This window comes from Pelophylax lessonae (assembly GCF_965119305.1).
Source record: "Pelophylax lessonae genome assembly, chromosome: 11".
Classification (NCBI taxonomy): Eukaryota; Metazoa; Chordata; class Amphibia; order Anura; family Ranidae; genus Pelophylax; species Pelophylax lessonae.
The window spans coordinates 91,612,870-91,627,615 of NC_138778.1; the positions used below are offsets into that span (position 1 = coordinate 91,612,870).

At 40.8% G+C, this 14,746-nt stretch overlaps 1 protein-coding gene across 1 annotated transcript in view; it reads left to right on the forward strand.

Moving 5' to 3' along the window:
* The window catches only part of PPP1R1B (protein phosphatase 1 regulatory inhibitor subunit 1B), a 350,422-nt gene that overhangs the window by 167,681 nt on the left and 167,995 nt on the right, over positions 1-14,746 (forward strand). Inside the window, exon 2 of the mRNA XM_082272381.1 lies at positions 12,957-13,017. Within this exon, the coding sequence (XP_082128507.1) occupies positions 12,957-13,017 (61 nt within the window). The remainder of the gene's footprint in view (positions 1-12,956; positions 13,018-14,746) is intronic.

Sequence of the window (14,746 nt, forward strand, 5' to 3'; positions counted from 1 at the left end):
AGAATAACATTCTTTGCTAGTTGGGTCGCTGCTGCTTCCACCACTGGCATTGAATCCAGGGGCTCCAAATCAGCTGGAACTAGAGGGTAAAGTTTCCCAAACTTTGCCAGTGAAAATGTATTTTCCGTCTTCTTTGAATCCTCCTCAATCCCCTCCTTTTCCTAATAAGGGGTTCTGGCCCTGTGCCCTGAAGGGGGGAATTGGCATGCTGGCCATAGAGGGGACTGGCACCTATGGATCCACGTCCTTCGCCTGCGGGTCCTGAGGTATTGCCTGAGCAGGCATCGTGTCAGCCAGTTCAGAAAGAGAATCTTTCATGGTCTGTTTCAAAAGCTTGGCTACTTGTACACTTTCTTGGTCTCAGTCAGCTGCGTATTCCTTAAAGCAGCTCTGAAAGACCAGCTTGTTAGGTAGGGATGTGGCGCCACAGGCCCAGCATTTTTTTCTCACCGAACACGTATGAGGAGAGGGAGAGCGATAGCTCCTATAAGATCTAGATCGACCGGAAGATCTATGTCTAGATGAATGCGACCTGTGGCCGGAATACGTTCACAAGGATAAGCATAATGTCCGGAATCCAGATGACTTTCTCGATCTCTTCGAGTAAACAGGGCTAAAAAATATCGAAAGAGAAATGTGTTTTTTTTTGTTTTTTTTTTAAAAACACATTTGTCAGTGCGCTCTTTTGATACTCATGCAAGGGTGGTCCCATACCTAATAGACATTTGCTGATCTTGATCATGAGGTGAATGGCTCATGTTGGCTATAGCAAGAGGATCGGCTGAAAATAGGGAGGAGGAAGAAAGAAAAAAAAGAAAGAAAGAATATTCTAATGCTTTTTTTTTTTTAAAGAAATACCAGAAAAAGACGTACCTGGTCAACGACATGACCTGACGAGGCTGCGCACACTTTGCCAGCAAGCCTCAGACTGATTAATCAGAATTTATAGGGAAGGGGAGGGAATGAAATCCCTGGGACCTGCTCTTACCGGAAAAAAGGCAATATTTGGTTTTCTTTTATGAACTAAAAATGGGAAGGCTTGTTTCATTAATATATATATATATATATATATATATATATATATATATATATATATATATATATATATATATATATATATATATATATATATATATATATATACGCATACACACATATATACACACATACAGTGCCTTGCGAAAATATTCGCCCCCCTTGAACTTTTCGACCTTTTGCCACATTTCAGGCTTCAAACATAAAGTTATAAAACTGTAATTTTTTGTGAAGAATCAACAACAAGTGGGACACAATCATGAAGTGGAACGAAATTTATTGGATATTTCAAACTTTGTTAACAAATAAAAAACTGAAAATTTGGGCGTGCAAAATTAGTCAGCCCCTTTACTTTCAGTGCAGCAAACTCTCTCCAGAAGTTCAGTGAGGATCCCTGAATGATCCAATGTTGACCTAAATGACTAATGATGATAAATAGAATCCACCTGTGTGTGATCAAGTCTCTGTATAAATGCACCTGCACTGAGGTCCGTTTTAAAGTGCAGAGAGCATCATGAAGAACAAGGAACACACCAGGCAGGTCCGAGATACTGTTGTGGAGAAGTTTAAAGCTGGATTTGGATACAAAAAGATTTCCCAAGCTTTAGACATCCCAAGGAACACTGTGCAAGTGATAATATTGAAATGGAAGGAGTATCAGACCACTGCAAATCTACGAAGACCTGGCCGTCCCTCTAAACTTTCAGCTCATACAAGGAGAAGACTGATCAGAGATGCAGCCAAGAGGCCCATGATCACTCTGGATGAACTGCAGAGATCTACAGCTGAGGTGGGAGACTCTGTCCATAGGACAACAATCAGTCGTATACTGCACAAATCTGGCCTTTATGGAAGAGTGGCAAGAAGAAAGCCATTTCTTAAAGATATCCATAAAAAGTGTCATTTAAAGTTTGCCACAAGCCACCTGGGAGACACACCAAACATGTGGAAGAAGGTGCTCTGGTCAGATGAAACCAAAATTGAACTTTTTGCCAACAATGCAAAATGTTATGTTTGGCGTAAAAGCAACACAGCTCATCATCCTGAACACACCATCCCCATTGTCAAACATGGTGGTGGCAGCATCATGGTTTGGGCCTGCTTTTCTTCAGCAGGGACAGGGAAGATGTTTAAAATTGATGGGAAGATGGATGGAGCCAAATACAGGACCATTCTGGAAGAAAACCTGATGGAGTCTGCAAAAGACCTGAGACTGGGACGGAGATTTGTCTTCCAACAAGACAATGATCCAAAACATAAAGCAAAATCTACAATGGAATGGTTCACAAATAAACATATCCAGGTGTGTTAGAATGGCCAAGTCAAAGTCCAGACCTGAATCCAATCGAGAATCTGTGGAAAAAACTGAAAACTGCTGTTCACAAACGCTCTCCATCCAACCTCACTGAGCTCGAGCTGTTTTGCAAGGAGGAATAGGCAAAAATGTCAGTCTCTCGATGTACAAAACTGATAGAGACATACCCCAAGCGACTTACAGCTGTAATGGCAGCAAAAGGTGGCGCTACAAAGTATTAACTTAAGGGGGCTGAATAATTTTGCATGCCCAATTTTTCAGTTTTTTATTTGTTAAAAAAGTTTGAAATATCCAATAAATTTCGTTCCACTTCATGATTGTGTCCCACTTGTTGTTGATTCTTCACAAAAAAATTACAGTTTTATATCTTTATGTTTGAAGACTGAAATGTGGCAAAAGGTCAAAAAGTTCAAGGGGGCCGAATACTTTCGCAAGGCACTGTATACACATATATTGTGATGGTATGCGAGGTGAGGTAGTCGATAATCGGTATATCTCACCTCGCAAACGTTCGGTCATAAGAGACTAAACCGGAATTCAGGCCAGGTTTTTCCAGCCTCTGTGACAGGCTAGGTTCCGGTCCGGAGATTGTGGGTCACCTGAGTCCATGCTCAGATGGACTTTAAATGAACAGGAAGAGAGCACAGAAATGCTCTGGCCTGAGACTCAGAAGGGAATCTGAGAGAGGAGCTCTGTTTGAACTTTAAAACAAAAGGTTTGCTTTACCATGTGTTTTTGTGGGTGATGGGGACCAGCAGCACACCGTATAGTGAGAAAAAACTGCTGTTTTTTAGTTTAGCGCCGGACGGCAAGGATTTATTTTACTGTTTGGTTGTTTTTTCATATTTGCAAACCTTTGCTAAAAAAAGCTGGCAACCCACCAGACTAAAGAAATTACCTGCATGCTGGCCGTACTTTGCTGGAAAAGGTGATCCCTGTGAGCTAATCTCCCACAACACACTCACATACTGTATATATACACACACATATATATATATATATATATATATATATATATATATATATATATATATATATATATATATATATATATATATAAATATATATATATATACACATATTAATACATATTTTTTATTTTTATTTTTTTAAAATAAATGATCCTCTGAATGAATGGAGGAAGGAAAAACTACACCACAAGGAACACCTTGGCTGGCTGGTAAAGAGAAAGGGGAAAATTAGGTAGATGGGGGGAAGGAGGGATACAACAAAATGGAACAAACTCACCTGGAGAGGAAGGAAAATAAGTGTAGATACCTGAAGAAAGATAGCAGAGGAAAGGCAAAGAATGCTGATCCTGCTGCTGCCATCAATGCCAATCACAAAAAAGCTCTTTATGCAAAAGAGTTTATGGTAGACTGCGTTCCTCATTAGAAAACTCTGCATACCCCAAAAGATCCACAGAAGGGGTTCCCAGACTTTTTAGCGCTAAGAGCGGCCCGAGTACAGGGACTGCGCTTGGGAAAGGCTTAACCCAGCGAAGCTGCCGGATGGTCAGCAGGTAAGGACATACTGCAAACTCTTCACCAGTCAAGAAGGTATGAGGAAAAAAGGAGAATGCTGGGAGTAGGGGGCGTCTTTCTTTTAAGCTATTCACTAATCCTGAAGGCGGAGTAGAGGCGGAGCTCTATCACAGGTATGCTGCCATGGAGGCGCCAGGAAAAACGTTTGCCTATAGTTCTACTTTAACTACTTAGAAGTATTATAATACTTAGGAGTATTGAAAACAAAACTTTTACTGTAATAGACCAGGGGGCTGATTCTTTACCATTCTTTACCATACTCAAATATCATATAGCTTTTACAGTATATAGTAACTTCATGAGATGTTCAAACAATTGCTTCATGTGATGACTGAATTTTACTTCCCAATTAGTTTTGTTGACAAAAGTTGTATATGAGTTCTTCCCTTTGGTGTGGCTTTTAGCTAATCTAAGTATTGACACACTGAGAATCTTGGTAGTTTATTCCCCAAATGTTTGCATTTCGCAATTTTTCCAAAATCTTTGCTATCTCTGCTATTCTATTTGACGTTTTTCAAGCTCTTGTTATGTTAAGTGTTTAAAAATGTCATGATGTTTGGTCTACTAACTCTGTAGATCTTTAATTAGGACCACTCAGACTTGTAATAAGAAGCACAACTCTATGCTTTATGCAACAAATCAAAGGGCTCAGTGTTTACTTCTTTAGAATGCAGTAGGTGGTACATAACATTCCTGTACTAATATAATTAAGGTCGCCAGAACCATCTCTGACTACTGCTTTATTTAACAAGACACAATGGGGGTGATTTACAAAAAGCAAATAGATTGTGCACGTTGCAAAGTGCCCTTGCATTTAGCAGTTGCTCCAGAGCGTTGTAAATGAGCAGAAGCTCTACTGACTTCCATCATCCAATCACGTGCAAGCAAAAATGTTTTTTTCTTTTTCCTTGCACGTGATTGGGTTTTCTTTGCGAGGTGAACCTTTACCTCATTTACTAAGCTCTAGAACAACTGCACTTTGTAAAGTGCACTGTCTATTTGCCTTTAGTAAATTAAAGAGGAAGTAAACCCTCCTCAGGAAGTTGTACCTATAGGTAAGCCTATATTAAGGCTTACCTATAGGTACTGTAAATATCTCCTAAACATGCACCGTTTAGGAGATATTTACCTTTTAATGCAGCCAGTGACGTCACTGGCGCATGCGCTCTGAAGGAACGGCAGATCGTGCCGTTCCTTCAGAGCCCTGTGCCGTGACCGTCGGCTCCCGCGCGCATGCGCGGGAGTGACGTCACCGCGGCTCCGGCCAATCAGATGGCCGGATGCCGCGATCCCGGAAGACGGGCGACTATACATGTCGCCCGTCATACAGGTAAGCGGACGGGACGGCACGGCACGGCGGGGGCTCGTTCTAAGGTAAGTATTTCATAATGAGCTAGTATGCGATGCATACTAGCTCATTATGGGTTTCTCTTTCAGGATGTAAAGAAGAGAAAAAAAATTTTTCTCAGTGTACAACCTCTTTAACCCCAATATGTGAAAGTGCGCAGGGCAGAAGAATAGGGGAAGAACAGATACAACATCTATAGGCTTTGGGACAAGCATATGTATATTCTGCATTGGAAGAGTTCTGGACTCTACACTGCAGACAATTATTTATTTAAACTAACAATTATCAGCCAGGGTTTCCTTGAACCTTAGGGTTCCTCCAAAGGTTGCTAGGGCTTCCATGGATTGTGGCTGATGGACCTTTCATCTGATGGAATCTACAAAGTTCCTGGGTCATTATCGCTTGGCAAAGCCAGCTGCATGAACCCAGTGATATTTTTAGCTGTCTGTATATGTGGCAACTGGACCCTCATTCGCAAGCCACCATTATAAGTGGCAGTTTTCCAACTGACTGCTAATGAATTGATTTTAGCCAATGTTGCCTGAGACCTGAAAATTATTTTAAGGGTTCTTCTGGAGTAAAAAGGTTGAGAATGGCTGATTTAAACGACATTAGGTTTATTTAATAAGACAAAAAGCATAGACTGATTACAAAACATAAAAAAGTAGCAGTCAATCACTTTTCACTCATTTGACTTCTGTAAACTGAAATCTGATTGTCTGGCATGAACTGAACTTTGCTAATTACACTTTGCATGTTTTTGTCACAATTTATGGCACTAGCTGTGACTGCATTTGGCTATTACAGTTTTCTGAGCTGGGAGAGCAGCTTTGGCATATCCCAGAACAGGGCATTTGGTCATGACCGCATTTACAATTAGTGAGTATGCTTTGAGATGCCAGAGGCAAAGGGGTGCCTTTTCCATGCAGTCTTATCAATTACACCTTAAAGGAGAAAGGCAAAACCTAACTAACATTAAACCTGTTCTGTGCCACATTCTAAACCTACTCTATCAAACCCCTTTAAAGCAAAAATCACTGTTCTTACCTATTCTGCAGTCAATCCGATCCGGTCCACGCTAAGCTGTCAGCGGCGGCTTCAGTGTGGAGGCGGGTGCAGGAAAGGCACTCGAAAACGGAAGCCCCACAGTAAGTTTATAGTTGACGTCCTTTCTCATTTATTTCAAAGCCGTTGTTGTTCCTCTCCTGCACACAGCTTCTGTCGCTTGAGACCGGACATGATCGGGTTTAGAATGTGGCACAGAGCAGGTTTAGCATTAGTTAGGTTTTGCCTGGACTTACCCTTTAAAGTATAAATCCAAAATATATTAGAAATATCTAACCCTTTTCCCTTCTAGGCTATATTTTTAAATACATTTCCCTTCTAGTTAAATAAAATATTCTTCCAAGTGGCATACATGCAATATCATATAGTCACATAGGTTGAAAAAAAGACACTAGTCCATCTAGTTCAACCAATAAAATAAATAAAAAACCCAAATAAAAAAATGCCATATACACTATCATATACTCAGAGGAAAGCAAAAAAACCCAATAAAGCATGATCCAACTCGCTCTAGTGGGGGTTGGGGGGGGGGGATACCTTTCTGATCTCCCATGAGGCAACTGGATATTCCTTGGATCAACTACCTCTGGTGTTATTGCATATAAATGTTATTGCATATAAATGTTAATATCCAGTTATATTTTGTGCATTTAGGAACGCAGACACAGCTCTTTTTTTTAACAATCTATAGGCTGGCCAGAGCCAGTTCTTCAGGGAGTCTTACTGTGTATGTGAAGGTTAAATGTCTTTTCATCCAGACATAAAGAGTGCCTTACTTGTCCGCTGTAATGACCTGAAAGTGAATAAGTCTACAGTCTATACAAAGTTCACTATATGGACCACTTATGTGTTTACAGTGCCTTAAAAAAGTATTTATACTCCTTGAAATTCTTCACATTTTGTCATGTTACAACCAAAAACCTAAATGTATTTTATTGGGATTTTATATAATAGACCAACACAAAGTGGCACATAATTGTGAAGTGGAAGGAAAATGATAAATGTTTTTTTTTTTTTTTACAAATAAATATCTAAAAAGTGTGGCTTGCATTTGTATTCAGCCCCCCTGAGCTTTGCACATCTAGAGAGTGACATTTTTGCATATTCTTATTTGCAAAATAGCTCAAGCTCTGTCAGATTGGATGGAGAACGTCTGCGAACAACAATTTTCAAGTCTTGCCAGAGATTCTCAATTGGATTTAGGTCTAGACTATTCTAATACATGGATATTCTTTGATCTATTTGAAATTGAAATGCCATTTCATTGTAGCTCTGGCTGTATGATTAGGGCAATTTGCTTTTAGGCCAAAAAGTTCAACTTGGGTCCCATCTGACCAGAGCACCTTCTTCCACACGTTTGCTGTGTCCCCCACATGGCTTCTTGCAAACTGCAAGCAGGACTTCTTATGGCTTTCTTTCAACAATGGCTTTCTTCTTGCCACTCTTCCATAAAGGGAGGATTTGTGGAGTGCACAACTAATAGTTGTCCCGTGGACAGATTCTCCCACCTGAGCTGTGGATCTCTGCAGTTCCTCTAGCGTTACCATGAGCCTCTTGGCTGCTTCTCTCCTTGCCCAGGCCTGTCAGTTTAGGTGGACGGCCATGTTTTGGTAGGTTTGCAGTTGTGCCATACTTTTTCCATTTTGGGATGATGGATTGAACAATGCACCGTGAGATGTTCAAAGCTTGGGATATTTTTTTTATAACCTAACCTTGCTTTAAACTTCTCCACAAATTTATCCCTGGCCTGTCTGGTGTGTTCCTCTGCCTTCATGATGCTGTTTGTTCACTAAGGTTCTCTAACAAACCTCTGAGGGCTTTACAGAACAGCTATATTTATTTTGAGATTAAATGACACACAGGTGGACTATTTACTAATTAGGTGACTTCTGAAAGCAATTGGTTCCACTAGATTTTTGTTAGGGATATCAAAACTAAAGGGGGCTAAATACAAATGCACGCCACACTTTTCAGATATTTATTTGTAAAAAAATTTGAAAACCATTTTCATTTTTCTTCCACTTTGTGTTAGTCTTTCACATAAACTCCCAATAAAACACATTTACATTTTTCGTTGTAACATGACGAAATTTGGAAAATTTTAAGGGGTATAAATACTTTTTCAAGGCACTGTATACATGATGATCATATCCCCCCTCAATATATCTTCTCAAGAGAGAATCCATTCAGTTCAGCTAATCTTTTCCCATAGCTGAGGTCCTCCATGACTTTTATCAGTTTGGTTGCACTGCTTTCCACTTTTCCAGTTTTTCTCCAGAAAAGTTTTGAGACTAGCTCTGTTTACAAGAAAGCACTTTATCTATGTCTACATACTATCACCTTTAAAATAGCCCCCTTGCACAGCAATACAGCCCCCCCCCCCCCCCCCCCACATTTCTACCACTTCTAGAATGTGTCCTGGAAGTGTTCTTTTCAAAGCCTGTCAAGCACCTTCTGTGACTCATGCTGGATCTCCACAATGGTGTCAAAACAGTGACCTTTGAGTTGGATCTTCATCTTCGAGAAGAGGGCAAAGTCCGCGGGAGCCAAATCTGGCAAGTAGGGTGGGTGCGGAAGTAAGATCATGTTGTTTCTGGTGAGAAACTCATATATAAGGAGAGCTCGGTGAGCAGACGAGGTAATGCATGTGGTCAAAATAGCACCAGTTGCACAGCTCTGCATGTACACAGGACAATGTCTTTTGGCACACTGACTTATGAAGGTCAGTGCTCCCTGTGACTGTGTGTGCAGCCTTCTGCTGCCAGCTGGCGTGTTACAAAACACGTGTCTTGAAACATTTTGATACCACCTCGTATGTTTCTCTCACTGTCCATACCTTTTTTAATACAAGAAAGTATTTTGTTTGCTTTAGAAACTGCAGCCTGGCATTGCATTCTATTATTAAGTTTATGATCTACCAGAACATCCAGATCCTTCTCCACCATTGACTCCCCCAGCTGTTCCCCTCCTAGAAGGTATGATGCATGTATGTTATTAGCCCCCAAGTGCATACCTTTACATTTATTAACCACTTAAGCCCCGGAAGATTTTACCCCCTTCCTGACCAGGCCCTATTTTGCGATTCGGCACTTCGTGACTTTAACGGACAATTGTGCGGTCGTGCGACGCTGTACCCAAACGAATTTGACGTCCTTTTTTTCCCACAAACAGAGCTTTCTTTTGGTGGTATTTGATCACCTGTGCGATTTTTTGATCATGCGCTATAAACAAAAAAAGAGCGTCAATTTTGCAAAAATAACAATATTTTTCACATTTTTTATATGAAATTCCCCCCCAAAAAAAATGTAAAAATCAAATTTTTTAACATTTTAGGCCAATTTATTTTCTGCTACATATGTTTGGTAAAAATCGAAAAAAGCGTATTTTGATTGGTTTGTGCAAAAGTTATCGCGTTTACTAACTAAGGGAAAGATTTTTGTCATTTTTATTGTTTTTTTTTTTTAACGAGTAATGGCGGCGATCTGCGATTTTTTTTTTTTTTTTTTTTTTGCGGGCCTGTGACATTGCGGCGGACAGATCGGACCCTTGACTGACATTTTTGACACTTTTGGGGGTACCAGTGACATTACTACAGTAATCAGTGCTATACATATTGTTACTGTAAAAATGACACTGGGAGGAAAGGGGTTAACTTTATTGGAGAGGGAGGGGTTAAGTGTGTCCCTAGGGGAGTGCTTCTAACTGTGATTGGATGTGGCTGTGTGTGTAACAGCAGAGTTTAACGGTCCTACATAGCAGGACCGTATGATCTGTGCTTTTACACAGGGGAGAGTGACAGGTGGCTTTGTTTACATTAGCCGCCTGCCTTTCTCCCTCTCCACCCGACGATCGCGAGTGGCGTGACCGGCGGACATCGGGTCCGCCGGTCACACGCGCGGGCTGCTTAGGGAACAAGCGGGGGCGGGAGCGCGCCTCTGACGGCGCCCGCTCGCCCCCTATTGGCTTCCAGACTAGTGACGTACCGGTACGTCACTTTGTCTGGGAGGGGCTGACCGCCGCCGTATATAGTCGGGCGGCGGTCGGCAAGTGGTTAACATTAAACCTCAATTGCCACATAGTTGCCAAATTACACATCACACAGCAGTGCCATGTGTGAACTGCCAGACTGAGTGATGGCTACACCTTCTGTAGTCTAGATTATGTGTGTCAGTCAACCTAAAGATGGGGTGGAAGCTACTTGACTTAGCAGAGTTTTCATGCAGGACAGCGCTGTGAAGAGGGTAAATTATGCATTGAACACTGCATTTTTTTTCTTTTACTGTAACTGGGTTAGGAGTTAGGAATTTTTTTTTTAAAATGTAATTTAATTTAATTGTTTTAATTCAGAAGCTGAGGCTTAAAGCAGCCAACATTTTATTGTAGCACGTAGGGCACCAAATTATCCTGGATTATTATTCATTATTTTCAATTTTTAAAGTTTTGGTTTCATGACTGGTTTTAGGTGACACAATTAAGGCTACCTGAATCAGGCTTTTGAGACCAGTTTGCATTGCAGTTTTAAAGGACTCCATTTGAGTAAACTTGAATGCTAAACTGCAGGTCAACTCTACCAAAAATATAGAATTTTTTTATTTAATGTTTTTAATGCACTTTAACAAAATGCAATGGCATGAAAATAATGAAGATGTATAATGCATCTGGTGGAAACAAGCCCCTAAATTCAGTTAAGATCATGTTGTGATTTGGTTTTAATTCCATCTTTCAAAAAGATTTGCATGATCCAGTCAACTGAGGGTAGCTTAAAGTGAAAGTAAGGGTAAAAGGCTAAATTAAAGACTATAAATAATACGTGCAGTAATAGTGATTGAAAAAAAAATGATATGTGAATATAATATAAAATTGTGTGAACGTATGCACCACTAGTAAATGGCATAAAAAATATAACTAGTAACATAGCATTAAATGTGCATAAAGTCCATAGAAAAGATGAAAACTCTTTCCGATAAAGAAAGTAAACACTTTCTAGCTGTCACGCCGAGCGCTCCGGGTCCTGCAGCGTCCCCGGAGCACTCGAGGCATGCTGCGGGTAGCGGCGCTCCGGTCACCTTCCCCGACCTTGAGCGTCGCTCCCCCGCACCCCACACACAGTCGGTCCGCGCGGCGGGACGTTCCCGCCCGCGGACTCCACTCACCTCCCGCCCTGGCTTCCTCCCAGCGCGCGCGGCCCCGCTCTCTAGGGCGCGCGCGCGCCGCTGTTCTAAAATTTAAAGGGCCAGTGCACCACTAATTGGTGCCCGACCCAATCAGCCCAAAACATATAAAAACCCACTTCCCCTTCCTGTCCTTGCCGGATCTTGTTGCCTTTTGTGCCTTGAGAAAGCGTTTGGTGTATTTTCCCTGCCTGTGTATCAGACCTTCTGCTGTTGCCCCTGACTACGAACCATTGCCGCCTGCCTTGACCTTCTGCTTCGTCTGACCCTGCCTTGTCCTTCTGTACCACGCCTGAATCAGCTGTCTGCGAGGTTGAGCCGTTACCGGAGGATACGACCTGGTTGCTACCGCCGCAGCAAGTCCATCCCGCCTTGCGGCGGGCTCTGGTGAAAACCGGTAGTAACTTAGAACCGGTCCTCTAGTACGGTCCACGCCAATCCCTCACAGACACAGAGGATCCACCTCCAGTGCAGTCACCTGCCGCCAGTCCGGACCCTGACACTAGCAGGGAGGAACCACAAGTCCCAGCATGCAGATAAGAGCTCATCTTCCCAAAGAGCGATGAAAAGGTCACCAACAAATGGGATAATAAGTGGCCGCTTACCAGAATGTAATGGCTTCCAAATTAATTGAAAAGCCAATAGCACTTGTGGGGGATGTAACCCACCAGGCATGAACCATCAAAGATATCCATTTAGGTAGGCTTCCAGGTAAATCAGCAGGTTCTGACAAACATGAAATTAATACAAGAGTACATAGCGTAATACAGTTTAAAAAGGTTCAATTTATTATAAAAGTGTGCACTCACATGGTAGATGTACAAATCAGGTATGTGAAACTCCAAGGAGAGAAAGTAAAAACTGCAGCGTTCCCCAGTAAAATTCAGCAGAGGGGCCTGATGACGTCACGTCCGGTCCCATCCAACACGTTTTGTCATACGTTTGATGACGTCAGGGGCGACGTTCAAATATTCAAAATTCAAAACTGAAATACCTGTGTGTGGACTGTCATAAATGTGTAACTCTTGTTTAGCCATTTTTCAAAAACTTCTGTACACAATGCTCTTTTTAGTCCTAATCGTAACCAATGAATAACTTGTATAACTCAATATACATTTTCCTTAGGAGTCAGCCAAATTGATCACACTTTCTTTGATAAAGTTGTGTGGATCTTTCTGACTATATTTTTCATCACTTGCCCAATCTCACTGATTTGCATGAGGACAGAATGTTTTTGCATTTGACATAGCTCTAAATTAAAACAATATTCATTCCATTGTGCACACAAAAATCCACACCTTATAATCCTATTAATCATTTTAATGCTTATATACTCCACTCCTTTTTTATGCAACTGCAAACAATCATGTTATGTAAAAATAGCAAATATTTACAGAGTTTAAACAGCCAATGTTGGCATTTAAAATGAATTGCTATCTCTGTGGATCTGTAATGTGTTATGTTTTTTCTTTTTGCAGATTCGGAGGCGTCGTCCCACCCCAGCCACACTTTTTCGAGTATCTGATCCTCAGTCACCAGGTGAGCAGGCACCTGATCTAATGCCATTGGTAAAAGAAAAAATGTAGAAAAAAGTGTCTATACATAGATAGTTTTTCTTTTGATGCCTTGGAACAAAGCTGTGTATTGTGCAAAACAGATAACCTCAAGACATCAAAAGACTGGCAAAAGGTCAATTGGTTGAGTTGTACCTTTTTGTTTCAGTTTTTCATTGTTGCTCATTGTACATGCAAGATAAGACAGATACCAAAGAGACCATGGCATTATTGTGTCAAGTCCACAAAGAAAGTCAATCAATGTTTGCATTGTTTATAAAAAATTTTTAAAAATCCTTGAGATTGGATGAAAAAACTTATAGAGATTGAAATATGAAAAACTTGTGGGAGAGCATAAGAAGAAATACATGAAAATATATGTAGTGAGCAAATGGAAACGAAGTTTGAAAGCGAGATGTGGATTGGGCATCAGATAGAAAAGCCAGGGTATCTGCAGTGAGAGAATGAAGAAGAGGGGACAGGACAGGTGTAGTAAGAACGCCAAATGGAATGGTTATGACAGATGTGATGAACAAATGTAGTAACAGGCAATAGGACATACTGTATGCAGATGATACCAAGCTATGCAATGGAATAACTTCCTTACAGGATGTTTCCAACTTACAATGCACTGTTTCTTTGGACAACTATGTGGCAAATTAGGTTTAATGGTGATACATGCAAAATTATAAACTTGGGGGGCTAAGAATATCCATGCATCATTCATACTAGGGGGAGTACAACTAAGGGAACCCATAGTAGAGAAGGCTCTGGGTGTTCTGGTAGATCATAAGCTTAATAATAGTATGCAATGCCAAGCTGCGGTTTCCAAATTAAGCAAAGTCCTTTCTTGTATTAACAGAGGCATGGATTTCAGAGAGAGAGAAATAATTTTCCCCTGTACAAATCATTAGTAAGACCTCATCTGGAATATGCAGTTCAGTTTTGGGCACCAGTTCTCAAAAAGGATATCGGGGAACTGGACAAAGTGCAGAGAAGGGCAACCAAAAGAGACATGGAGGAGCTCAGCTATGAGGAAAGATTAGAGGAACTGAATTTATTCCCTTTTGAAAAGAGGAGATTAACCACTTCTGGACTGAAAGGTTTTTACCCCCTTAATGACCAGGCCATTTTTTGCGATACGGCTCTGCATTACGTTAACTGACTATTGCACGGTCGTGCGACGATGTACCCAAATAAAATTGATGTCCTTTTTTTCCCCACAAATAGAGCTTTCTTTTGGTGGTATTTGAGCACCTCTGCAAGTTTTTATTTTTTGCACTATAAACAAAAAAAGAGCGACAATTCTGAAAAAAAACCAATATTTTTTACTTTCTGCTATAGAAAATTCCCAATAAATAAAATTAAAAATCAAACGTTTTCATCATTTTGAGCCAATATGTATTCTGCTACATATTTTTTGGTAAAAAAAATCCCAATAAGTGTATATTGATTGGTTTTCACAAAAGTTATCGTGTCTACAAACTAGGGGAAAGATTTATGTCATTTTTTATTGTTTTACATTTTTTACTAGTAATAGCAGCGATCAGCGATTTTTAGCGGGACTGCGACATTGCGGCGGACAGATCGGACACCTAACTGACATTTTTGACACTTTTGGGGGGACCAGTGACATTACTACAGTAATCAGTGCTAAAAATATGTACTGTTACTGTACTAATGACGCTGGCAGGGAAGGGGCTAACACCAGGGGT